Source organism: Copadichromis virginalis, linkage group LG3, assembly GCF_057382275.1.
Source record: "Copadichromis virginalis isolate Kocher_CV1m ecotype Utaka linkage group LG3, C_Virginalis_male_GT1.1, whole genome shotgun sequence".
In the NCBI taxonomy this organism is placed as follows: Eukaryota; Metazoa; Chordata; class Actinopteri; order Cichliformes; family Cichlidae; genus Copadichromis; species Copadichromis virginalis.
This window is the reverse complement of record NC_140620.1, coordinates 8,742,072-8,769,959: the sequence shown is the minus strand read 5'-3', so window position 1 is coordinate 8,769,959 and position 27,888 is coordinate 8,742,072. Positions and strand designations below refer to the sequence as shown.

Sequence of the window (27,888 nt, the reverse complement as noted above, 5' to 3'; positions counted from 1 at the left end):
CACTGTGGGAAGTGTTACGAACAGCTGATAGGAACGGCAAAGCGTGTTTCTGGAATATTATGTTTTTGTTCCTGCAAGCGCTTTTTATGCAATTTTTGCAAAGCTATATGTGGAACGAAACCGTGACCGAGGACAAGCTGATGGCATCAGATGTAAGTACAACTCCTCCAGTTTCATATGCAAAACAAATTATTGCGCTAGCTTACACGGTTCAGGTTCTACAGGGATTTAAAAATAGTTACGCAAAACGGAGCGTGCTGCTCTGACCGGCTTTAAAGGGTTAACAATGACTTTAAAAAATAATATAACATAGTGTGCAACACCACTGAAGTTGTTTTTTTTTTAACTCTCTTTTCAACCAACAGCAGTCACTCTCCTCTCCAAATAACTTCTGCTTAGCTTTCCGAGCTTCCCTCGGGTCCTCTTAATCAGCGGTCTCCAACCTTTTTTGCGCCACGGACGGTTTATGCCCGACAATATTTTCACAGACGACCTTTAAGGTGTCGCGGATAAATGAGGGAGGGGCTAATAATCGGCTCAGTCATTTTTAATGATCGTTGAAAGCCCAGATCGTAATCGTGATTAAAATTCGATTAATTGAGCAGCCCTAGTAGCAGCCATAACTAAATGTGTTGAATTTTGATGATCACTGGGTTTTCATTTGTTTGGTTGCTATGGTGATGTGTAACGGGAGTCACGTGGGTGCTAGTGGGCTAGTGGGCGTGGTCAGTCTGTCATTCTCTGAGAGGAGGGCTGGAGCCGTAGTTTTTGTTGACCGCTGCACGAGTTTCCCCTTGTTGCATCAGAGCCTGTGATGTTTAAGAGTCTGAATCAGGAGCCGATCACATTACTCTGTAAACTCTCAAAGCACTTTAATAAACAAGCAAGCAATTCCACCTCTCGCATTATTGCGTAAAGTTGACAGCGCGTCAGGCAAATAGGCAGACTCCACCCCGACCTCTAGCGACTGTGGAAGTCGCTACAGTTGTGTTTAGTTTAGGTCTCATCTACAGGGCTCTACACTAACTTTTTGCCATGATTGCACTGGTGCGCCTAAGAAAACCAGCACAAAAGTTAGGCACACCCACATTTTTCAACCGCATTGCTTAAGTGCGTGAGCGTGCTTGTATTCAAAAGGTTTCTCCATGTACCCAAAAGTTGATTCTGTTCATCTGGAGGTAGCATTTTCAGTGGGAGCAACATTTCATCACATTGATCAATGGTCTTTGATCAATGGTCATGACAATTTGCATATTAATGATGAAGAAACTGATCTCCCAGCCCATTGTTCCTTCAGTGGGCTGGTTTCAGTCAATATGCAAATGTACTGTTTATAAGATTGAAACCTGCAGTCAGCTGAGACTGAAGAAGTCACCTGGATGATGATGAAACGTTTCTCCCACAAAACGCTACGTCCAGATGAACAGAATCAACTTTTGGAGATTTACTTTCCTGGATGATTGAGAATGCTTTAAGACATTTCTCCATTTAACCACATGCTAGAGGGTGTGGGGAGTGATAGCCCCTCCAATGAGGGCATGAAGCAGGCATGGAGGAGATCCAGGCAGACATCCAGAGGCCCCTCAGAGTGTGAGAGCCCAAAGAGGGGCAGCCACGCCACCCTCCTGGGAAGAGCTGCGGAGAGCCCCACACGTGGGGTGCATTTAAAATTAAAAAGGTGGGCACCGGCACCAGAGGTGAGGTTGAATACACCTCACCTCTGGACGCTGCATTGCCTGCCCACCCCCAAGGCCCTACATGTGTGTGTGTTATGAGAGTGGGAGTAATGTGGATGTCTAGTTTGTGGAATAAAATTGAGGCACAAAACAATAAAATTGGAATAAAATAGAAGCCGCCTGTGCCTCACAAAAAAATTGAGGCACAAGCGGACAGAAGGGGACAGGGACAATGCCTCCCCTGCACCCTATAGACACACCTGCACCCCAAGGCCTTGCATGTTTGGGTGGGTGTGGTGGAGCGGGAAGAAGCAAGTAGCCCCTCCCTGGGGCCAGCTTCCCTGCTGACCCCAGTAGACACCCCTGTTCCCTGGAATCCATCAAGGCCAGGGTGCACAGGCCCATGCAGACCAGGTCCCACAGCAGCAGCACAACCAAGCCCCACAGAGCCCGGGGTGGTCCACCCGACCCCACTGCAGAGGGAATTACACCCACCACATCATTCAGTCATCTACAGTACATAAGACAATAGAGATCCAGGCTGAGTTCATTCTCCACCTCTGATATATCTGATATATCCCCCACCTGCAGTTTAGATTTAGATTATTATGCAAGCAACTAAGAGATGCTGTGTGTTGAGTAAGTAGTGAAGATGCAAAATGAGAAAATACACAGTAATTATCAAAACCAGAGTTACACGTTGCTTTGAATTCAATTTCAATTCATTTCAATTCAATTTCATTTATATAGCAATAAATCGCAACAAAAGTCGCCTCCAGGCGCTTTATATTGTACAGTAGATACAGAGAAAAGCCCAACAATCATATGACCCCCTATGAGCAAGCACTTTGGCGACAGTGGGAAGGAAAAACTCCCTTTTAACAGGAAGAAAGCAGAACCAGGCTCAGGGAGGGGCGGGGCCATCTGCTGTGATTGGTTGGGGTAAGAGAAGGAAGACAGGATAAAGACATGCTGTGGAAGAGAGACAGAGAGCTAAGCTAAGCTAGCGAAACAGTAAATACACAGTGAGTGAATACTTTGGCTATAAATCAGGTAGTGAGTACACAGAGAGTGTGCTTCGGATGAAGCACGCGAAGATTATACTATGAAAAAAATGTATCTAAAAGTTTTTAATTAAATTGCTAAGCAGATAAGCTACTCAGAAACACCACTGTGGTTCAGCAGGAACAGGAAGTGATACTCTAACGCAGAACGAGCGAACACCAAGTGACAGCGCCACCAAGAGAGTGGTGGCGCTGTCAATTGCAAAATAATAAAGAAAAAAACATTTAAAGAAGACAAGAAAATAAAATCAAAAACCAGAATGCTGAAAAAAACTAAAAGTCAAAGACTGAGGATAAATTATAAACACACTTGACACATCAATTTAAAACAAAGCCTAGCAATGCAAGGAACAGGAGCAACATCAAAATTATATATTAGTCTGAATCTTTGAAATGAATTACATTTTGTTTAAATCCACATTTTTTTCAACAGAAATCCAGGAAATAAAGGAAACATGGCTTGTACATGAAATAAAGGAAACATGGCTTGTACATGAAATAAAGGAAACATGGCTTGTACATCTCAGTCCGCTGTGCAGTACGTCAGGAGGGCCAAGCACAAACTGGTGGGAACATTAAAGGGGCTCACTGTGATTGTAGAGCATCTCTACCAGAAAGAAGTTTTCTCAGAGGAAGAAGTCAGTAAAATAAAGACAGCGGGTGACGACTTTGACAAAACCAGAGAGATTGTGAACCGTGTCATAAAAAAGGGGGAAGCAGCCTGCTATGAGTTTCTCAGGATTATTGACATAACAAGAAAGAGAAGAACAGAAAGGCCGCCGTCTTTTCTGGAAATTACAGCATCTGATTCCTCTTCACAAGACAAATTTGACCTGAACTATTGGATCAGCTGCTTTTCCTTCACGGATGACACCAACATGGATGTAACAGATTTACAAGGTATTTTTAAACAAACTGAAGTCTGTGGCAAGATTTCTCGTGATCACACTCATTTATAATGCAGTGCTGTTCAGTGACACATGAGTTAAATCCCTAAATAAATTTTTAATTAATTTCTCCCACACCTCTTTTCTTTCAGGCCCTAAACCGTGTCACAGATACCAAGAAAAGCTGAAATCAGAAGCTCGAAAGATTTCAGAAAGATCATGGGCCCGAAGTAAAGAAGTCCTGTTCAACAAGCAGAACTCCCTGTCCTACACCTCGCTTGTGTTAGACACACCAGGACAGGCTTCAGCATCCAAAATAAAAAAGTCAAAGATCAAGAAAAGCAGGAAGGTTCGCACTAAAAAACTCAAGGCCTACATACCTGAGGACAAACATGGAACCTCTCCCAGTGAACTGCTGAAAACATATGAAAGAAAAATCCTTTTGGTAGGAAAACCTGGAACTGGGAAAACAGCTGTGGTCCATCAGATGTTGAAACTGTGGTCAGAGAAAGATAACAAGGATCTAGATTACATGTTCTACTTTGATATGAGAGAAACACCCAACATCACAGAGGTCCATAAACTGGAGGATCTTCTCTTCAGTGTGTTCTGTGAACCAGATAAAGGCAAAGATGAGGTCTTAGAGGACATAAAGAATAATGCTGACAGTGTTACCATCATTTTTGATGGAGTTACAGATGTTGGCTCTACATCTGTGGTGTTTAAGCTCATACAGAAGACCCTTCTACCCGAAGCAAAGATCATCATCACCTGCAGACCAGAGGGGGAGTCAGCAGACTTCCTGTTGGATTGGGACTGTCTCAGAGTGGAAGTGAAAGGCTTCAGTGAGCAGGGCATCAGAGAGTACTTATCCAAGAATCTGAGTGAGAACCACCTCAACAAAGTCTTGTGTAACCTGGAGTTATTCTCTCTTTGCCACGTCCCCATGTACGCCCTGATGGTGGTCGCCTGCTTTAGCTTTGAGGGCTCAGATTTCTCTCCGCATCCCTGCACAGTTACTGAAATATACCTCAATATCCTCCATTTCTGCAATCAGAGGAATGTTTCCAAGACACCTGAAAATGAAAGTACTAAATGGGATGCAATACTGTCTTTATCTCAGGCAGCTTTTTGTGCAACAGAAGGGAAAAATGTGAGCCTAACATCACTGCCCAAACTAGACAGCTGTGCTAATTTGGCCATTTTGAGCAGGAATGTAATTCAAATCAGCCCAACTGTAAGGAAACCCTTGTGTGCCTTTCTCCACTACACGGTTCAGGAGTTTTTTGCAGCTCTGTGGGTCTTAAAGGATCCAGAGAAGACCAGATGTGTTCTACAGCAGTGTCTGGTTCAGGGCAGCAAACACATGAAACACTTGGTCCCTTTCCTGTGTGGACTGTTGAATGAGAAGAACACTGATTTGTTAGAAGGTCTCCTTCCTCCTCAGCAGCTCAGAGACACGTCTGGCTGGTTCTTCAAACACTTGGTGACCACCTTTGTAGGTTGTAGTGACAGTGAAGACTGTGAAGTGGACTTAATGTTCTTATGTCAATGCCTCTATGAGTCTCAGTCACCTGATGCCTGCCTCTGCCTCCTGGATAAACTGGACTACTGTATTGATGCGAGTGGAGAGACTCTTGATCCTCAGCAGTGTTGTGTTCTGGCCTATGTAATCAGCCAGAGTCAGGAGAGGAAAATAGAGCTGAACCTGGAGGATACAACAGTATCAAAACAGGGAATGAGGCCTTTGCTGGGATGCCTCAGCAAACTTCAAAGGTAAGTGAGAACATTTAGATCTGAAGTTAAAGGGTTCTGTACATCTGTTTTTAATGTTTTAAATGTAAAGCATTCAGTGATTTAGAGCAGTATGTGTTTTTCTTAAAGTGAAAAATGAAAACATAGTAGTGAGAAGGATTTGTTTCAGCTTTGTTTCATCATGTTTCCAGTGAGTTGTACACAGCAGAAAGTTTGTACGTAGTCTTTAGGTATTTGGTAACATTATTCTTTAGTCTTGATGCATACACAATAATCCAGGTGAGGGGATCCCAGAATGCTAACTAACTTTTACCTGGACTTTTGTCATTTGAATGAGAGATTTTATTACTTATTTAAGACATTTTCAGTCTCAACTGAAGCACATTTAACTTGTAAGCCTCTGGCAGCTTTGCACAAATTAGGAGTTTTGCATGAAAAAGGCGAACATGGTTCTTCAGTTTCAGCATGAATCTACACAAATAGACTATAATAATATAATAATAATAATAAATAATCATATATAATATAATAATAGTTCTCAGCAGCTGATTACATGTGAACTAATGAAGTTCTCTACCAACCTTCCAACTGTAGGAGTGACTCCTTGTCACGCCAGCTGTGGAGCATTTCTCTTCTGAGTGAGGTGGACGTGGATTACGTGAGTTTACTTGACTTCACTGAGAATCAGCTGCACCTCCCAGTCAACAGTGAAACACAACTGTATGACGGAGCTGTGAGAGTCCTGCAGAAGAGGAAGGTGAAAGTCTGCCTTCACTGTGATCACAGAGACTGTCAAAGTGCGAGCTCGTTCCTCTTACACCATTTACCCCACATCCACTCACTCAGGTATGCTCTTTGGTTTTACTTATTAAACACTCAATGTTTTCATGTGATCTTCAATTGTGGTTTAAAATCCAGTCGAGTTACTTTATAGAAATAATTGAACCAACTGTAGTACTGACCTTATATGTCTTTAATGTACTTTTAATGCTGGAGATATTTATCTGAGACAAATCTAGGACGGTATCAGTGCTGCTTGTTTCTGTTTGTTGTGCTCAGATCAAATCATCACATCGTGTTTCCTTTTCTTTCTTCCAGTTTCTGTCAGTCATCAGGAAATCTCTCAGATCAAACTGAGTTGTTGGTGAATCTCTTCATTGTAGCAGCAGATAGACAACAGAGGACAGGAGAGAAGATCCTCAACATGCTATCATCAGTCTGCTCTTATCAGACATTCCCTCTTCATTCTCATTACAATGACAAATATCAGAGTGACTTCCTGTTGGATCTGTGCTCCCATGTGAAGGACTGTGAGACTAAAACAGGTCTGAGTGTCCTTCCATCATTACAGTCAGTTTTCCAGTCAGCTCCTGCAGTCTGGTCCATAGACCTCTCAGAGAGAAAGACCTCCATCCTCCTGGAGCTGCTGAAACTCCAACCAGAGAAGAAACAAGTGGAGCTGACAGGCTGCTCACATGAAGAGAGTGAAGTGAGGAGTTTGCTGCAGTGTCTGCCTTTTATCTCACAGCTCAGGTAAGTCAGATTGTATTCAGAAGCTTAGTGAAGAGTTTTGATGGAGAACATGCGTTCACCACATGCAGTATACACATAGTATATAGTTACTTTACAAAGACAGCAGAAAACAACTTTTCTATTCATTTAATCTTAAAGTAAAGTTTTTACCGTCTCTTCTTGATTTAAAGAAGCTTCTAAAAGTGGAATTTTGACAAATTTCTAAAATATTTGTGTTTTCTTGTTTTTATGAGGATTAATAAATTAGTTATGTGCTGCAACTGAGATGATATGTTTCCCTCGTTTATGTTATATTTAACATGGAGCATCATTATGTACAGGAAACATGGACCAGATGGAGTCCATCAGCAGTGTGTGGCTGTTTTTATGCAGCTCACATCAAATCATCACTGAATGTTTCCTTCTTATTGTTGCAGAGTTGATGCTGAGACATCAGATGAAGACCGAACGAGGATCTTTGTGAGTCTGTTCTGTGCAGCAGCAGAGAGAGAGCAGCAGACAGGAGAGAAGATCCTGGAGCTGTTAGCATCAGTGTGCAGATACAAAAACAGTCCTCTTAAAGCGAAATGGTGTGACTTCCTCCTGGACCTGTACTCTTATGAGACTAAAACAGGTCTGAGTGTCCTTCCATCATTACAGCCAGTTTTCCAGTCAGCTCCTGCAGTCTGGTCCATAGACCTCTCAGAGAGAAAGACCTCCATCCTCCTGGAGCTGCTGAAACTCCAACCAGAGAAGAAACAAGTGGAGCTGACAGGCTGCTCACATGAAGAGAGTGAAGTGAGGAGTTTGCTGCAGTGTCTGCCTTTTATCTCACAGCTCAGGTACACGACACGCTCTTCACACAATAAAGTCGGTCTACCAATAAATGAGTGCTGAAAATAATTCATGAAAATATTTTAGCTCTATTTGACAATTTAGTTGCTGCTTGATTGAAGCCAGTTTATAGAAATGAGTCCACAAATTTGTAACATTTACCTTCAACAGTTTTTTAACATGTGACAGTTTGTCTGTGAGAATAAAACTGCACTTAGTGACATTTACAGCATCACTAAGACCTCCTGGGAAAAAAGCTTCATTAAAATGATTAATAAAAGTTGTACTGTTAAGGTATTTATGTGTTTCTGATGGGCTTTAAAACAAAACAGCATCAAGCAGCTGTCACTGCAGAGGGAAACAGTTTGAGTCATCCAGGATGTTCAGCTTCAGCCTGCATTTGGGGCCTCTCTTCTCCACATCCACACAACGACCATTCATACGTTATTTCTGTCTTCTTCCACACAAAGTAGACCCACTGATTTCACCTCCATTAATAAGAAATATTGTTACATTAACAGGTGACACAGAGCTATAAACAATATGTAACTATAACAACACAGGCAACACTGTTGCTGCATCAAAGGAGACTAAGCGATGCTGGTAGCAATCATTAACATGTGAATGAATGAATGTGTGTGAGCGCTCTGTGCTGCAGTTTATTTGTAAGCTGACAGCTGCACATTAAAGCTGTGACACTTTGACCTCGATCCACTTAAACATGAAAGGTTACTCGCTGCATTCAGCTCTGACACACAATCTGGTGAAGGAGTTTGTGACGTTCATGTTATCATGAGCTCCAGCTCAGAGCAGACTGGACATAAAAGACTCAGAGAAAATGTGTCACTTACAGCTGATTTTAATCTGACACTGAACATAACCTGATCTACACCAGGCTGTGTTCAGCATCTGTTACCATGGTGATATAGCCAGGTACAGAGAGCTAGTCTGGTGAAACTAAACACTGACAGGAGGCTCAACGTGGCCACTAACATGTGAATCTTTGTGTTTAAGACTTTTCTGAACCAGAAAATATTAATTGAGTCTAATTTTCAGTGTAAACAAATCTTAATCTAAATGAATTAACTGTAAAATGTTAGTAAATATGTGATTTCCACGTGTGTGATGTGAGCAGCAGGTGAAGCTGCTGTTGTAGATGTTGTTGTTCCCCTCTGTGTGTTTCTGTATTGTTGATGTTTAGTGTTTTGCTGCTAACACTTTATAACAGCTGCACACTCTTCAGCATTAGTGTTAGTTAATACTTGTTTCATCATTTATGAAGCATTGCTCCTCCTCAGTATGTCGTTCATAATCATGGATACACATGATGAAGTTTTGCTGAAGAGGCTCAAATATAACATGTTCAATGACAGCAGTCTGATACTTTTCCAATGATGGATGAACACTTTATAAAGTTGTACATGTGTTACAGATATTCCTGAGTTAATTCAGACAGTTACTGGTTGTTAGTGAAGTATGTTGTGTGAGCTGGTCTAAAGTGAGGCCCATCCATGACTTCCAAAGCATTTATCACATAACCTGAAAGCTCAGCAGGACCTGGAGACGCCAGCAGGTCTGAGCTGTCTCCATGACAGGAAAAGGAAAACGCACAAAGTGATACAGAACATACAAATATTGATCACACAGTGCAAACATAACTCACTGAAGGTTTGCAGAATATTAAATGAGCAGGGCCAGAGTGTGAGTTTGAGGCTTTAAGAGAGGAAGAGACTCACTGAGCAGCTGGAGCCACTCAGAGCTGTAACTTCAATGTCCTGAAACTTCTTCTATCAAATCAAATGTGAATGATCACAAAACACTAGTGAATATTTCACACAGCGTCACAGACGAGTGTAAACAGCACGAACACAGTGTTGATATTGAAGCGATCAAGGCTACTTTAGCTGCTCCCTCATCACAAGGAGTCACCTGATGATGCAGGAAAGTGTCTCTGGGATGTTGAAGAGTTTGGAAGTTCTGTCGTTGGCTCCTCTGGTTTGTAGTCAGTCAGTTTTAGTAAAGACGTCCAGTCAGGTTCACTTCCAAAGTGCTCCTGAGTGAAACACAGCAGCTAAGCTGTTTGGTGCTGTGCTTTCACACAGGTGAGCTCAGGTGAAGGCTGAAAGGGGGCGTGGCCTCCTCGTCTGGCACAGTGAAAACTCAGAGCAGCTGCTCAGGCTAAGGAGGTGATGAGGTTCAGAGGTGGCTCGCCATCTCCTTCATCATAGAGAATCCAACGCAAACAGCATTTCCTGTCATAGAAACATTGTAGAAAACAGACGTTACTGCATTAAACCAAGAAACACCAGGATTCAGTGACCATAGCAAATATAAAATCTAAACTCTCCAAATACTCCGACGTACATGAATAATACAACACTGTATTACAGCTGTTCTCACAGTGTTCTACCTTTTTACAGCAGTGACATAATTATTTGATCCTCTGCTCAATTTATGAGTTTGCTGACTTCCAAAGAAATAAACAGACTCTGATTTTTATCAAAGTTTCATTTTACTGAAGACAGAAAATCAGCAAAGATCCAGATTAAACTCACAAACATTGCAAAGTGTGTCAGCAGTGTGTGGTTGTTTCAATGCAGCTCACATCAAATCATCACTGAATGTTTCCTTCTTATTGTTGCAGAGTTGATGCTGAGACATCAGATGAAGACCGAACGAGGATCTTTGTGAGTCTGTTCTGTGCAGCAGCAGAGAGAGAGCAGCAGACAGGAGAGAAGATCCTGGAGCTGTTAGCATCAGTGTGCACATACAAACACAGTCCTCTTAAAGAGAAATGGTGTGACTTCCTCCTGGACCTGTACTCTTATGAGACTAAAACAGGTCTGAGTGTCCTTCCATCATTACAGTCAGTTTTCCAGTCAGCTCCTGCAGTCTGGTCCATAAAGCTCTCAGAGAGAAAGACCTCCATCCTCCTGGAGCTGCTGAAACTCCAACCAGAGAAGAAACAAGTGGAGCTGAGAGGCTGCTCACATGAAGAGAGTGAAGTGAGGAGTTTGCTGCAGTGTCTGCCTTTTATCTCACAGCTCAGGTACATGAATTCTTCTTTACATGATTAATTCTTCAGAAGACGAGATGCTCCCTGAAGTCAGCAGTGGAAACATTTTTCAGTATATGCATTTTAATATAATTGTATAATTGTACAGACGGCTGAAGAGTGAAGCAGCTTGATCATAAGCAGGCTTTCTTTGTGTGAGCTGGCTTGATGAAAGCTAAACCTGCAGTCAGAGATGACAGCTGTGACAATGTGGGGGAAACTTTGTGTTCACTCAGCTTCAGTCTCTGTCCACACTCACATAAAAGGAGGCCTTTGATTCGCTATTTCTCTCTTCTTCCACACTAAATGGACCAATCGAATGCCGCCTTCATCAGTCACAAACATGAGCACATGAATGGATGATAAACATCTATGAAGAAGTGAATGAATAGATGTGTTTGAGCGCTCTGTGCTGCACATTAGAGCTGTAAGAAATATTTGTAAAAATTATTATTGAAAAACTATTTTAATAGTAAGGCAATATGAGCAGTGTTACAGGCACAGCCCTAAAGACGGGAGCCTCGTGGGCAGTGTGGTCCGTGCAATTCTGCAGATTTACTTTCTTTTTTTTAACAGCGCATTGTGTTGTGCATCCTGATTTGTTGCAGACCATTATCAATCAACCTTGAGCCGTGTCTCCTGTCCAGTACAGAACGAGTTCAGCTTGTCAAATTTACATAAATCCTCGAGCAGCAGTGCTGTTTGTTTGTATGTTTTCTCCCCCACAAACACAACAATGTCGACGAAACCTTTTGCACCGTCAGAGGCTCCTGTGGTAGCTCCCAAAAGGCTGAGGAAGACGCTAACTATGGCACCAAAAGTTTGACTTCTGCACATGCTAAAGGAAGCTAGAAGTTACCGCATTCTTCAGATTCTAAGACGCATTAAGCAAAGCCAAACAGTCAGAGGAGTCAAACTTGACTCATTCTTCTTGCTTCGTCTACTTCTGTACCATTGATTCATTAATGTTGAACTCTCTGCAGCTGTTCCCATGTTCTGAAAACAGGGTTTGATCTTTGGTTTCTTCTATAATACTGGACTTATTTTTCTAACAAGGTTTGAACTTTGTGTTTAAACAAGCCAGAGAAGAGTGAAAATGTTCATACCTGTCTGAGGAAAGTGTACAGCTTGTAGTGAGGTTATTTACAGCCTTCAAACATCTATAATAACTTTAAAAAATGAAGCTGACTACTGTACAGATTTCACCTATCGCGGGATTTTTTAGAACCTAACTGCCGCAATAAACGAGGGTCCGCTTTAAACATAAAATAATGAGGCCTCTGCCTTTAAATGTGGGGACAGTAACTGTGTGTGTGTAAGTGTGTAAAAACTGCAGATAGTAAGACGTGAAAAAAGACGCACAAGTTTTGACGCTGCGTGATGAACCCCGTATTCCTCGTCCACGTAAATGCAAAGAAGGAGTTTAAAAAATCTCAGTTTTAGATTATTCAAAATGCCGTTTACGTGTGAACGAAAGGCCCAAACACATAGAAAAAGCTGTATAGGTGTGGACAGAGCTTAAGACGTAGAAGATTATTTTATTGCTACCAGTAAATGATTGCAGTTTACTCTTATTTGTTTCATTGTTCACTAAAGGTTTTAGGTTTGAAATAAATTTTAAGTCGAGTTGGTTTTGGTCTGGTGAGTAACCTTCAGTAATAGTAATAAATCACACAGCAATGAGACATTAATGTAGTTGTAAAATCTTGATAATATATTAAGTAATCCATAGTATTCAGAATACGTTACAAAATACTTTTTGGGGCATGTAATCTGTAATCTGTAGTGGAATACATTTGAAAACTTACCTTCCCAACACTGGCTGTGAGTCAGTAACAGTCTAAATACTATGCTCAGCTGCTCTGATGGAAGATGGCTTTAAAATGGACTTTCATTATATACAACATGGAGTCCATCAGCAGTGTGTGGCTGTTTTTATGCAGCTCACATCAAATCATCTCTGAATGTTTCCTTCTTATTGTTACAGTGTTGATGTTTGGAATCGTCATGAAGCAGTCAGGATCTTTGGGAATCTGTTCTGTGCAGCAGCAGAGAGAGAGCAGCAGACAGGAGAGAAGATCCTGGAGCTGTTAGCATCAGTGTGCACATATCAGACATTCCCTCTTCATGAGAGACGCATGGAGAAGTATTATCAGAGTGACTTTCTGTTGGATCTGTGCTCCCATGTGAAGGACTGTGAGACTAAAACAGGTCTGAGTGTCCTTCCATCATTACAGCCAGTTTTCCAGTCAGCTCCTGCAGTCTGGTCCATAGACCTCTCAGAGAGAAAGACCTCCATCCTCCTGGAGCTGCTGAAACTCCAACCAGAGAAGAAACAAGTGGAGCTGACAGGCTGCTCACATGAAGAGAGTGAAGTGAGGAGTTTGCTGCAGTGTCTGCCTTTTATCTCACAGCTCAGGTAAGTCAGATTGTATTCAGAAGCTTAGTGAAGAGTTTTGATGGAGAACATGCGTTCACCACATGCAGTATACACATAGTATATAGTTACTTTACAAAGACAGCAGAAAACAACTTTTCTATTAATTTAATCTTAAAGTAAAGTTTTTACCGTCTCTTCTTGATTTAAAGAAGCTTCTAAAAGTGGAATTTTGACAAATTTCTAAAATATTTGTGTTTTCTTGTTTTTATGAGGATTAATAAATTAGTTATGTGCTGCAACTGAGATGATATGTTTCCCTCGTTTATGTTATATTTAACATGGAGCGTCATTATGTACAGGAAACATGGACCAGATGGAGTCCATCAGCAGTGTGTGGCTGTTTTTATGCAGCTCACATCAAATCATCTCTAAATGTTTCCTTCTTATTGTTCCAGTGTTTATTTGGAGACTCAAGATGGTGAAATCAGGATCTTTGTGAGTCTGTTCTGTGCAGCAGCAGAGAGAGAGCAGCAGACAGGAGAGAAGATCCTGGAGCTGTTAGCATCAGTGTGCACATACCAGACATTCCCTCTTCATGAGAGACACATGGAGGATGATGATGATGATGATCTGAAGCAATATCAGAGTGACTTCCTGTTGGATCTGTGCTCCCATGTGAAGGACTGTGAGACTAAAACAGGTCTGAGTGTCCTTCCATCATTACAGCCAGTTTTCCAGTCAGCTCCTGCAGTCTGGTCCATAAAGCTCTCAGAGAGAAAGACCTCCATCCTCCTGGAGCTGCTGAAACTCCAACCAGAGAAGAAACAAGTGGAGCTGAGAGGCTGCTCACATGAAGAGAGTGAAGTGAGGAGTTTGCTGCAGTGTCTGCCTTTTATCTCACAGCTCAGGTACATGAATTCTTCTTTACATGATTAATTCTTCAGAAGACGAGATGCTCCCTGAAGTCAGCAGTGGAAACATTTTTCAGTATATGCATTTTAATATAATTGTATAATTGTACAGACGGCTGAAGAGTGAAGCAGCTTGATCATAAGCAGGCTTTCTTTGTGTGAGCTGGCTTGATGAAAGCTAAACCTGCAGTCAGAGATGACAGCTGTGACAATGTGGGGGAAACTTTGTGTTCACTCAGCTTCAGTCTCTGTCCACACTCACATAAAAGGAGGCCTTTGATTCGCTATTTCTCTCTTCTTCCACACTAAATGGACCAATCGAATGCTGCCTTCATCAGTCACAAACATGAGCACATGAATGGATGATAAACATCTATGAAGAAGTGAATGAATAGATGTGTTTGAGCGCTCTGTGCTGCACATTAGAGCTGTAAGAAATATTTGTAAAAATTATTATTGAAAAACTATTTTAATAGTAAGGCAATATGAGCAGTGTTACAGGCACAGCCCTAAAGACGGGAGCCTCGTGGGCAGTGTGGTCCGTGCAATTCTGCAGATTTACTTTCTTTTTTTTAACAGCGCATTGTGTTGTGCATCCTGATTTGTTGCAGACCATTATCAATCAACCTTGAGCCGTGTCTCCTGTCCAGTACAGAACGAGTTCAGCTTGTCAAATTTACATAAATCCTCGAGCAGCAGTGCTGTTTGTTTGTATGTTTTCTCCCCCACAAACACAACAATGTCGACGAAACCTTTTGCACCGTCAGAGGCTCCTGTGGTAGCTCCCAAAAGGCTGAGGAAGACACTAACTATGGCACCAAAAGTTTGACTTCTGCACATGCTAAAGGAAGCTAGAAGTTACCGCATTCTTCAGATTATAAGACGCATTAAGCAAAGCCAAACAGTCAGAGGAGTCAAACTTGACTCATTCTTCTTGCTTCGTCTACTTCTGTACCATTGATTCATTAATGTTGAACTCTCTGCAGCTGTTCCCATGTTCTGAAAACAGGGTTTGATCTTTGGTTTCTTCTATAATACTGGACTTATTTTTCTAACAAGGTTTGAACTTTGTGTTTAAACAAGCGAGAGAAGAGTGAAAATGTTCATACCTGTCTGAGGAAAGTGTACAGCTTGTAGTGAGGTTATTTACAGCCTTCAAACATCTATAATAACTTTAAAAAATGAAGCTGACTACTGTACAGATTTCACCTATCGCGGGATTTTTTAGAACCTAACTGCCGCAATAAACGAGGGTCCGCTTTAAACATAAAATAATGAGGCCTCTGCCTTTAAATGTGGGGACAGTAACTGTGTGTGTGTAAGTGTGTAAAAACTGCAGATAGTAAGACGTGAAAAAAGACGCACAAGTTTTGACGCTGCGTGATGAACCCCGTATTCCTCGTCCACGTAAATGCAAAGAAGGAGTTTAAAAAATCTCAGTTTTAGATTATTCAAAATGCCGTTTACGTGTGAACGAAAGGCCCAAACACATAGAAAAAGCTGTATAGGTGTGGACAGAGCTTAAGACGTAGAAGATTATTTTATTGCTACCAGTAAATGATTGCAGTTTACTCTTATTTGTTTCATTGTTCACTAAAGGTTTTAGGTTTGAAATAAATTTTAAGTCGAGTTGGTTTTGGTCTGGTGAGTAACCTTCAGTAATAGTAATAAATCACACAGCAATGAGACATTAATGTAGTTGTAAAATCTTGATAATATATTAAGTAATCCATAGTATTCAGAATACGTTACAAAATACCTTTTGGGGCATGTAATCTGTAATCTGTAGTGGAATACATTTGAAAACTTACCTTCCCAACACTGACTGTTTCATTATATACAGGACACACATGGACAACTGCATCAGCAGTGTGTGGTTGTTTTTGTGCAGCTCACATCAAATCATCTCTGAATGTTTCCTTCTTATTGTTACAGTGTTTTTCCTCTGAGGTCACGTCTCCATGAAGCAGTCAGGATCTTTGTGAGTCTGTTCTGTGCAGCAGCAGAGAGAGAGCAGCAGACAGGAGAGAAGATCCTGGAGCTGTTAGCATCAGTGTGCACATATCAGACATTCCCTCTTCATGAGAGACACATGGATAATGATGATCTGAAGCAATATCAGAGAGACTTCCTGTTGGATCTGTGCTCCCATGTGAAGGACTATGAGACTAAAACAGGTCTGAGTGTCCTTCCATCATTACAGCCAGTTTTCCAGTCAGCTCCTGCAGTCTGGTCCATAGACCTCTCAGAGAGAAAGACCTCCATCCTCCTGGAGCTGCTGAAACTCCAACCAGAGAAGAAACAAGTGGAGCTGAGAGGCTGCTCACATGAAGAGAGTGAAGTGAGGAGTTTGCTGCAGTGTCTGCCTTTTATCTCACAGCTCAGGTAAATAACATGCTCTTCACACGAGTCAAATATCTGTAAGAGAAGATGTGCTGTGAAAATAAGTGATGGAAATATTTGGAGCTCCATGAATTGTAAAGTGATGATTTTGTCTTGTGCTGCCTGTTTGTCATCAGCATCATATGTTTGACCTCATCTACATGGATCATGTTATAAATGTATTCAGACTCTGTCATATTTCAGAGGGAAACGTTCTCAGTCCATCCCTGTGTTTCACTGACGTGTTCAGCTGTTTGTTGCTATGAAGTTTCATATTTTCTATAAATATCAGACGACTTTTAATGCTTATCAGCATCTAGAATAAAGACGTTCTCATCAGAAAGGTTAGATTTATATTTGATAGGATCATGTGACTGAGCTCCTGCTGCAGAGTGTTGGAGTGCACACATGCCAGAAACATCCTTTACACCTGAATCCATCATCGCCATGGAAACAGCATGAAAGCAAACTCAACGAGTCCTTCAGTGACGTAACTCAGTAAATGAATGAGTTACATGAAGCTGGACTTTATCTCTGACTTTGTTTTACTGAGCATGATGATGATGATGGTGGTAGCAGCTCTATAGTGAGCAGATGAAGATGTCAGACAGCAGAGAGGTGTGTGATGTGAGCAGCAGGTGAAGCTGCTGTTGTAGATGTTGTTGTTCCCCTCTGTGTGTTTCTGTATTGTTGATGTTTAGTGTTTGACTCTCTAAAGTCAGACAGCGAACAAAATAACAGTTACAGTTCAGAACGCAGTGATTTCACACACAGGCTGAGTGTTTGTGTTGTGAGTCAGTAACTGTCTAAGAACACTGTTCAGCTGCTCTGATGGAAGATGGCTTTAAATGGACTTTCATTATATACAAGATGGAGTCCATCAGCAGTGTGTGGCTGTTTTTATGCAGCTCACATCAAATCATCTCTGAATGTTTCCTTCTTATTGTTGCAGAGTTGATGGTTGGAATCGTCATCATGCAGTCGGGATCTTTGTGAGTCTGTTCTGTGCAGCAGCAGAGAGAGAGCAGCAGACAGGAGAGAAGATCCTGGAGCTGTTAGCATCAGTGTGCACATATCAGACATTCCCTCTTCATGAGAGACACATGGACAATCATTATCAGAGTGACTTCCTGTTGGATCTGTGCTCCCATGTGAAGGACTGTGAGACTAAAACAGGTCTGAGTGTCCTTCCATCATTACAGCCAGTTTTCCAGTCAGCTCCTGCAGTCTGGTCCATAGACCTCTCAGAGAGAAAGACCTCCATCCTCCTGGAGCTGCTGAAACTCCAACCAGAGAAGAAACAAGTGGAGCTGAGAGGCTGCTCACATGAAGAGAGTGAAGTGAGGAGTTTGCTGCAGTGTCTGCCTTTTATCTCACAGCTCAGGTACATGAATTCTTCTTTACATGATTAATTCTTCAGAAGACGAGATGCTCCCTGAAGTCAGCAGTGGAAACATTTTTCAGTATATGCATTTTAATATAATTGTATAATTGTACAGACGGCTGAAGAGTGAAGCAGCTTGATCATAAGCAGGCTTTCTTTGTGTGAGCTGGCTTGATGAAAGCTAAACCTGCAGTCAGAGATGACAGCTGTGACAATGTGGGGGAAACTTTGTGTTCACTCAGCTTCAGTCTCTGTCCACACTCACATAAAAGGAGGCCTTTGATTCGCTATTTCTCTCTTCTTCCACACTAAATGGACCAATCGAATGCCGCCTTCATCAGTCACAAACATGAGCACATGAATGGATGATGAACATCTGTGAAGAAGTGAATGAATAGATGTGTTTGAGCGCTCTGTGCTGCACATTAGAGCTGTAAGAAATATTTGTAAAAATTATTATTGAAAAACTATTTTAATAGTAAGGCAATATGAGCAGTGTTACAGGCACAGCCCTAAAGACGGGAGCCTCGTGGGCAGTGTGGTCCGTGCAATTCTGCAGATTTACTTTCTTTTTTTTAACAGCGCATTGTGTTGTGCATCCTGATTTGTTGCAGACCATTATCAATCAACCTTGAGCCGTGTCTCCTGTCCAGTACAGAACGAGTTCAGCTTGTCAAATTTACATAAATCCTCGAGCAGCAGTGCTGTATGTTTGTAGGGTTTCTCCCCCACAAACACAACAATGTCGACGAAACCTTTTGCACCGTCAGAGGCTCCTGTGGTAGCTCCCAAAAGGCTGAGGAAGACGCTAACTATGGCACCAAAAGTTTGACTTCTGCACATGCTAAAGGAAGCTAGAAGTTACCGCATTCTTCAGATTATAAGACGCATTAAGCAAAGCCAAACAGTCAGAGGAGTCAAACTTGACTCATTCTTCTTGCTTCGTCTACTTCTGTACCATTGATTCATTAATGTTGAACTCTCTGCAGCTGTTCCCATGTTCTGAAAACAGGGTTTGATCTTTGGTTTCTTCTATAATACTGGACTTATTTTTCTAACAAGGTTTGAACTTTGTGTTTAAACAAGCCAGAGAAGAGTGAAAATGTTCATACCTGTCTGAGGAAAGTGTCTACAGCTTGTAGTGAGGTTATTTACAGCCTTCAAACATCTATAATAACTTTAAAAAATGAAGCTGACTACTGTACAGATTTCACCTATCGCGGGATTTTTTAGAACCTAACTGCCACAATAAACGAGGGTCCGCTTTAAACATAAAATAATGAGGCCTCTGCCTTTAAATGGGGGGACAGTAACTGTGTGTGTGTAAGTGTGTAAAAACTGCAGATAGTGAGACGTGAAAAAAGACGCACAAGTTTTGACGCTGCGTGATGAACCCCGTATTCCTCGTCCACGTAAATGCAAAGGAGTTTAAAAAAATCTCAGTTTTAGATGATTCAAAATGCCGTTTACGTGTGAACGAAAGGCCCAAACACATAGAAAAAGCTGTATAGGTGTGGACAGAGCTTAAGACGTAGAAGATTATTTTATTGCTACCAGTAAATGATTGCAGTTTACTCTTATTTGTCTAATTGTTCACTAAAGGTTTTAGGTTTGAAATAAATTTTAAGTCGAGTTGGTTTTGGTCTGGTGAGTAACCTTCAGTAATAGTAATAAATCACACAGCAATGAGACATTAATGTAGTTGTAAAATCTTGATAATATATTAAGTAATCCATAGTATTCAGAATACGTTACAAAATACCTTTTGGGGCATGTAATCTGTAATCTGTAGTGGAATACATTTGAAAACTTACCTTCCCAACACTGACTGTTTCATTATATACAGGACACACATGGACAACTGCATCAGCAGTGTGTGGTTGTTTTTATGCAGCTCACATCAAATCATCACTGAATGTTTCCTTCTTATTGTTCCAGTGTTCTTCCTCTGAGGTCACGTCTCCATGCAGCAGTCAGGATCTTTGTGAGTCTGTTCTGTGCAGCAGCAGAGAGAGAGCAGCAGACAGGAGAGAAGATCCTGGAGCTGTTAGCATCAGTGTGCACATATCAGACATTCCCTCTTCATGAGAGACACATGGATGAAGATGATGATGATTATCAGAGTGACTTCCTGCTGGATCTGTACTCCCATGTGAAGGACTGTGAGACTAAAACAGGTGTGAGTGTCCTTCCATCATTACAGCCAGTTTTCCAGTCAGCTCCTGCAGTCTGGTCCATAGACCTCTCAGAGAGAAAGACCTCCATCCTCCTGGAGCTGCTGAAACTCCAACCAGAGAAGAAACAAGTGGAGCTGACAGGCTGCTCACATGAAGAGAGTGAAGTGAGGAGTTTGCTGCAGTGTCTGCCTTTTATCTCACAGCTCAGGTAAATAAGTGATGATGGTTTCATTTGCAGAACGTTTCCAGCATGTTCTCTGATCCCATCTTCACTGTGTTCCAGCTGTGGTCCAGAGTTCTTCCAGAGTGTGTGCACATCCATGTCTGTAAGATCCAGAGAGGAGGCCCAGCAGCTGGAGTCTCTGCTGCAGCTGCTGGGCTTCCAGCTGCTGCTAACAGGAGCGTTACACAGGAAAAGCTGCTGGTCTGTGGGGAGAGTTCTCAAACTGTGCGGCTCTAAAGTGGATCTCATCCTCACACCCAGCAAGATGTCTGCCAGAGGAGGCGCTCTGCTCTTCAGACACACAACACAACTACACAGTCTGAGGCAGGAAGTGAAACCATGACTCTCTCCTGCTCTTCTAACATCATTTCTATGTGAATCTTTAGTTCTTGGTGTTCATCATTTCTGCTCTTTCGTCTCTTCGTTCTTCAGGCTTTCCATCGACATGTCCTTGCTGCTGTCTCAGTGGGTAAGAAGAGGCAGAGCGGCCCGTCGGCTGGCTGTTGAAGAGCTTTCTCTTGTGCCTAAGAAAGCCCGACCATCACACAGAGTATTGTTGAGGGCCGTCAGTAGTTTGGCTTCCCTGCTGAGATACTGGACAGTCGGACGGTTAGACCTGACTGAGACCTGCATCCCTGCTCAGGGTCTCATTGCACTGCTGCTCCATCATGGTCCTCTGACAGTCAAGTAAATGTCTTTCTGAACATCACAGGACAAATAAAATGTCGATTTTTACTTCAAAGCTTATTTTATATTGATGATCTCTGCAGACTGAGTGAAGAGAGCTTCCAGCAGCTCCTGTCTCTCCTCCATGAAACCCAGGACAAGGACTTGACGTTGTCCTTCTTGAGTAAGGTTGGTGGAGACCTGACCTCCTGCTGCCTGAGCTGGGAGCTGCTTCACTATCTGCTGCAGCAGCCGTCGGCTCAGACCATCACTGTGGACCTGAGGAAGAACCTGTTCTTACAGGAGGAGACCACACGTCTGCTTCCCTTTCTGGACAGGATTGTGTTTAAAAGGTGCTGAATGTGGTTTGATCTTTTACACAGTTTCTGCTGATTAATCAGGAGGATTTGAAATGCTGTCTCATCTTTAATCAGCACTTCATGGATCCTTTAAACAAAGTTGGAAATAAACTCTTTGTTTTCAGGCCCAGTCCCAGCTTTGTGATGAGCTCCATCAGAGAGCTCTACAGAGCTCACGACAGTCACGCTGTTCCCAGTTTGCTGAGGTCACTCGGTCATGTGATCAGCCTGAGCTGCAGACAGCTGGACTCAGTGGACTGTGCTGCTCTGATCTTCATCCTCAGACACGGAGACGGAGTCAGACTGAACCTGCTGTGGACCTCCATACCAGCAGGGGGAGTAGAGTCCATCCTCCTCATGCTGGACAGCGTTTCTCGTCTCAGGTCAGATATTAGAGCTCGTTTCTGTGCTGCGCTGTGTGATTGCTGAACAACACACTTTATTGTAACATAATGCTTCAAAAACAAGCTAACATTTTACTGTTAGTGTGGAACAGATTACATGAACAGTCGAACAAGAAACTACAAGGAAAGTTTCAAACAGCAGGCAGAGTGAACATCATTTAAAGGTAGAGCAGTAATAATAACAACAACAGCAACAATAACACATTTTATTAGTGGGCGCCTGTCTAACAACCCAGGGTCACCGTAGCAAACACAGAACAGGAAACAGGATCAAACAGTAACTGGTTCATGTTGATGTTTACAGACAGTAAGCTGGTTTGAAGACGGCTTTGAGTTCAGTTTTCCTGGAAAAGAATCCCAGAGCCGCTGATAGTGGTGCTCATAGTGGCGACATGTACGAACAACAATGTGGTGAAGCTTCCTATCTTATATATCATAGTTGGAAAGAGACGATAATTACACTCTGATGACACAAACAACATGTTCTCACTATGGTATGTGTTCTTTAATGATGACCAGATGTTTATTTCACTGCTTATCATCGAGGGTTTCATCACAGATGCCCCGCCCCCGACTGTTGTTTAGTCTCAGAGACTCACACACGCTTTTCTTTAGCATTAGCCCGCTGTCATGGCAACAGTGAGAGCCGTTTGTTGTATTTTAATCCAACACAAACTTTACTAAACAACAAAGAAATTCAGACTAATCAAAAGTTTGATTTTTTTTTATTTACACCCAAGGGCCGACTTATCGCTGAACACACTGCAGCTTAGCATTAGCCGTCCTGTTTTTAGATGTCACACAATATTCATGAATTATTTACAAAGTTTACAAATGTCAGCTTTGCAATTTCTCATTAATTATACAGATAATTGTTTAAAAATATATTATTGGAAATCATTTGGTGAAGTTTACAAATGAGGCCCAAACATTTCTGGTGGTCTTCAGTGTTTCCCAAACTGCAGCCTCTGACTTGTTGCTTCTGATTTGTGTGTCTCATTTGTGGTTTTACCAAATGGTATCATCAGCGTTATTGTCATTTTAATCTTAGTGAATTAAAATTGGTCAAATTAACAATTTAATTGTATTAATTATAGTTATTATCAAGTGTTGTCATTACACCTCCTGGGCTTCTTTTATCAGCTGCTTGAACAACAAGCTGAAGGCTGCAAATCACAAGTTTGTCTGCAGACACATTTGAACTGGACCCATTAAAATAATCTGCTACATGCTGTGTTTCTGTGGCTTCCTGGACACAAAGGAGACATTTACTCTTCATCACTGCTGACAAATGATGCTTTTAATCTGATAAATGCAGTAAATCATGAACACCGAGTTACCAGATGAACAGAGTCCTTATTCATTTAAAGCTGTTATCTGTTAACATCCACCTGCACAATCAGCCCAAGCAGGGAAACTGGGCTCAGTGTGACTTTGTCTTAATAACATGAGTGCTGTGCATAAATCCAACATCTAATTACAATAATGTGTCTGCTGCTAGTTCATAGATGCTGTTCTTAAAATCCTTTAGTTTTAAAGATCAACACATTTTATTGGAGCCAGCAGTTTGTTTGCAGCATCTATCATTTGAGATTTTCTGTCTCCATGCGTTTCTTTCCAGTGTTGACAGGAACCAGCTGCTGAGGTTCATCCACTGCTGTGCTGCCTGTGACGTCCAGCAGGAGGCAGCGTCAGGCCTGCTGAGGACTCTGCAGCACAGCTTGGATCTGTCCTGCTCCTCCTGTGTGGAGCTACCGGAGGAGGATCAGACTGAGCCTCTGAGTCTGACTGCTGATGACTGCAGGGCCGTCTCCACCATCCTGACACAGGGCAGCCGGGACACACAGCTGGACCTGCGAGACTGTGAGGTGGAGGACAGCGTGCTGGACCTGCTGTTTCCTGTCCTCCACAGGGTCCGCCTCAGGTGGGAAAGACCACCGAAGAGTCTGAACCAGAGAGAACCTTGTTCACGCTGGTGTTGATGCATCCTGACAGTTTCTCTGTTTGTCCTGTTTAGAGTCAGTAACACTGTCCTCCTCCAGCTGCTGTCTCTGGTTCCTGTGAACAGTGAGAGGGACGCAGTGAGGCGGGCGGTGTCCCTGTGTACAGCCCTGGGTGGAGAGCTGGATCTCAGTCACAGCACGCTGGATCAGAGGGTCTGCGGGGCTTTGGTCCAGATGCTGGACTCGTGTGAAGGGCTGACAGAGCTGGACCTCAGTCACTGTCAGCTCACTGACCAGCTGCTGCTCCCTCTCATCACACATCTGCACAAAGTCCAAGTCCTAGAGTGAGTGTCACACACTGATCCTCCTGTGGGAGGCACCAACAACCATCAGCCTGTTCACACACACTACAGTAATATAATGTGCAGCGATCAGTTAGAGCCACATGTTGTGTTTGTGTTACAGTCTGAGTCACAATCAGATCACTGATGCTTCGACCGATGTGTTACTGCAGCTGCTCTCCATCAACCCCTCCATCCACTGTGTGCGGTGAGCCAACATGAAGGAGTTTCTTCTCAGACTCTGAGAGGAATCATTCACAGCCTGAGCTCACGTGGATTCATGTTGTTCTGTGTGAGTGACGTCTGCTCTCTGCTTTGGTCTCTTTCTAGACTCTTCAGCAACAACATCGTGCACAGAGCAGCCTTCAAGGAGCACACGCAGTTTGAGATCTGGTGAAGCGCTCGCCATCATCACCATCGCCATTATCATCATCAGAGCAGCCTTCAAGGAGCACACGCAGTTTGAGATCTGGTGAAGCGCTCGCCATCATCTTTAACATCGTCGTCATGGTCGTCGTCATCAGGGAGATGTAGTTTTATGGTCTCAGTAAAAACTCTCGCAATTGCATCATACTAATCTGTAATATACAAGAGCAATAATAGGTCAGCGTAGTAAGTGTTAATAACTTTAGAGTATTTTCTTTTTCATGTCGTTATTAAAATGCTTTGTTTTATTTATTTGTGTAGAAACGAGCACGTCTCATGTTTCTGCGGATTTTTATTTTATGGAGATCTGAAGCCATCTAGTGGTCATCCCAATATTTACACATCAGGTTGTATTATTGTGATTAAAATGTTTTCAATTAGTGAAAAAACAAAATGAGGCTGTAACTGTTTTATTGTACAGTTGTGAGTCGGCTTAGTTTATTTTTGGTACTTTTGCAATAACTGTACTGATTTTTGTGTACTTGCACACAAATGTTGATTCCACGAAATACAAACAGATACTGAAACGTGTAACAGCTGAATTGTTTGTGAGAACTTGTTCATTATTTGTTCAATAATCATGTCTTCCCGATGGAATATCATATATCAGTAATAACAAAAAAAAAGGACTTCACAGCAGAAGCATAATGTGTGGGATTCTAATATTATTTCATGTCATGTTATATCCCTAATTAAAGATTGTGAATCATTAGGTAGTCTTAGTTTGCATTACTCTCCTGAATTAGAAGAAGCTGATAACTATTGCATTAGTTAAACTGATTTGCATTACATTAGACTGCTGATTTATTGTGAATGAATGATATTGTTTTATGATGTTATAAGAAATACTGTTTGCAGAAAGTCATCGCCTTATTTGTCTGATTAGAAGAGAACATGCTGGAGTTTTCTGCCCCATCTCAGCAGGAGCAGATAAACAGGCAGCCAAGGTCGTAGCTTAGGCGCCGTGTGAGAGAAAGCATGTGAATGTTTAGGCTTTTATGATAAGGTGGGAGAACCAGAGGCTATAAGAGTTTGATCAATGCTCCACCATTTTGAGATCTGATGCTGTCTGCGTACGGTGTCCATCTCCCACGCGTGTGATCATTAAAATCATCGTTTGACTCAACCCGGCCGGACCAGTGTTGTTATTGTGGTTTTTCCTCTTGTATCCATCCCCAATATTTGAATCCGTAACAGTTGTACATGTATTTTTCATTTATTGTATTTACCAACATCAAGAAGTCACAAGCAAGCAGCACATTAAAGACGTGCAGTGTTTTCAGAAAGAGATTTTTCTTACTACAGATATGTGAAATGTCCTGTTATGGTTTATTATACACAGGAAAATCATTTAAACCTTATAGTCCATTGTAAAGAGGTGATTGTGAGAACTTGTTCAATATTTGTAAAAGATTCAGCTGTTACACCAAATCATACGTTATACATGATGTAAACATAACCATGAAACTAGCCTCATACGATATTTCAATAACCCAGTAAAGTCCAGAAAGATAGAAAGACTGGGTCGAAGACCAAGTGCCATGACACAGAAGGTTAAATCTTTTTACAAAAATCCTCTTACTGCTCTAGAGTCGGTCAGGCAGCTCCTCCTGCTTCATTCTCCTCAGGAAGTTCACTGTGATCTTCAAATGCCTCTCTGCTGCTGCTCCTCTGCTCATCATCCTCCCATTCTGGGTAATCTGGACTCTGAACCTTCTGGATCTTCTTCAGTTCGTCCTTCACAAAAGTGATGATGTTGTCCTCCAGCAGCTGGAACAGAACACTTTATGAATGAACCAATCAGACTGAAATCATGGAGCCAAACATCAGATCCATGTTGGACACACTGACAATCCACCGGTCTACAAAGAGCAGCATGGAGATGATTGTGAACAGAATAGATGTAAAAATAGTTGTTGTACATGTACAGACCATAAATATGGAGTCCAGCTGTGTTTGATGCTGCTGGACAGACTGACCACTGGGAACCTCTGAGCTCTGCTGGTCCACACTGTGGAGGAATAATAAAAAATTAGCTCAATCACAAGGTACGTTTTCTGCTCTGTGTTAGTTCTCAGACAACATAATCGTAATTAAGTGTGTAAAGCTTTAAATTGTGTCCTAGATGTATTAGGCTAGGGGTGGGGAACTCCAGGCCTCATGGGCCGATGTCCTGCAGGTTTTAGATCTCACCCTGGTGAACAGACCTGAATCAAATGATTAGTTTATTTATAGGCCTCTAGTGAACTTCAAGACCTGTTGAGGGGTAGTGTCAGGATGCACACCCACCATTAGAAGGTATTTTAGCAATTTAAATCAGCTGTAATGGATCAAGGACACATCTAAATCCTGCAGGAGACTGGAGCTTGAGACCTGGAGTTCCCCACCCCTGTATTAGGCAATTTTATTTCTTTTTCCAGATACATTCTCGCACCTCCTCAGTCACACCAATCTCATGATATGATTCCTAAAAAACAGCTTAAAATTGTGGGAAAAAAATGCTTATGTTGCTGCCACTTAGTTCAGCTCACAGATCTGGCTGCAGAGCTGCACTCGCTGTAGGTTCAGGCTTCAGGCTCCACTATAATAGTTGCTGAAAAGTGAACGTTCATTTCTGCTTGTGCAGCTTTCCAGTTGCTTCACTCCAGTAGAGCACCTTAATATTTATGATGTAATGTTTTTTCTTACTAAACATCCTCAGAGGCATCTCAAACATATTCTAGTCCACAATATACTGATATATACAGATAAGGGAAGTGTAAAAGGTGGAATAGTTATAAACAGTTTATGTACAGAGAGACCAAATATACAGATGAACTGCAGACAAATGTACAGATGTACTGTGTATACACATGTAGAGATATACAGATAATCTGTATAGCATACAGATGTTCTATACTGCTATACAGATCGGCAGATAAACAGATGTACTATGAACAAATATACAGATTTGCTAAATATATACAGATGTAGAGGTGTGAGGTAAACAGATCTACAGAGTGCTATGAATACATCTAACGCAGTGTAAGCGTAGCTCTCTGAGCAGACTATAATAGATAACAGTGTACGCACTATAACAGAGACCATACTATGTCAGTGTCCTAAACTATAGCAGTAACCAGTGTGTGCACATGGTGAATGTTGAGAATGAATGACAGTCATGATCATTGTCACTGGGAGGGATAGGGGGGTGTGGATGGACAGTGAGTGTGGATGGAAAGGTTCAGCAGGGGACTGAGTTCAGTAGAGTGACAGCTGTGGGGAAGAAGCTGTTCCTAAACCTGCTGGTTTTAGTCTGAAGGCTCCTGTAGCGCCTCCTGGAGGGGAGGAGCTGGAGGGGTTTATTGGCAGAATGAGAGGAGTCCCTGAGAATGATGTGTGCTCGGCATAGACATCTCTTCTTGTGGACATCCTCAATGGCAGAAAGTAGAGTCCCTGTGACGTCTTTTCACCACCCGCTGCAGTGCCTTGTGGTCAGCAACATAGCAATTTCCATACCAAACTGCGGC

At 42.1% G+C, this 27,888-nt stretch overlaps 1 protein-coding gene across 1 annotated transcript; it reads left to right on the top strand.

Annotated features, from left to right (window-relative positions):
• The first annotated feature begins 2,601 nt into the window (after positions 1–2,601).
• On the top strand, positions 2,602–26,313 carry LOC146712597 (uncharacterized). Its single transcript, XM_085452247.1, has 18 exons — positions 2,602–3,640; positions 3,780–5,403; positions 5,977–6,228; positions 6,481–6,915; positions 7,332–7,736; positions 10,373–10,777; positions 12,771–13,202; positions 13,619–14,071; positions 16,010–16,459; positions 19,779–20,225; positions 20,301–20,564; positions 20,673–20,927; positions 21,011–21,259; positions 21,391–21,648; positions 23,291–23,593; positions 23,687–23,956; positions 24,078–24,161; positions 24,284–26,313. The coding sequence occupies exons 1-18, from the start codon at positions 3,250–3,252 to the stop codon at positions 24,348–24,350; spliced, it is 7,044 nt and encodes a 2,347-aa protein (XP_085308373.1). The 5' UTR covers positions 2,602–3,249; the 3' UTR covers positions 24,351–26,313.
• Positions 26,314–27,888: the final 1,575 nt, after the last annotated feature.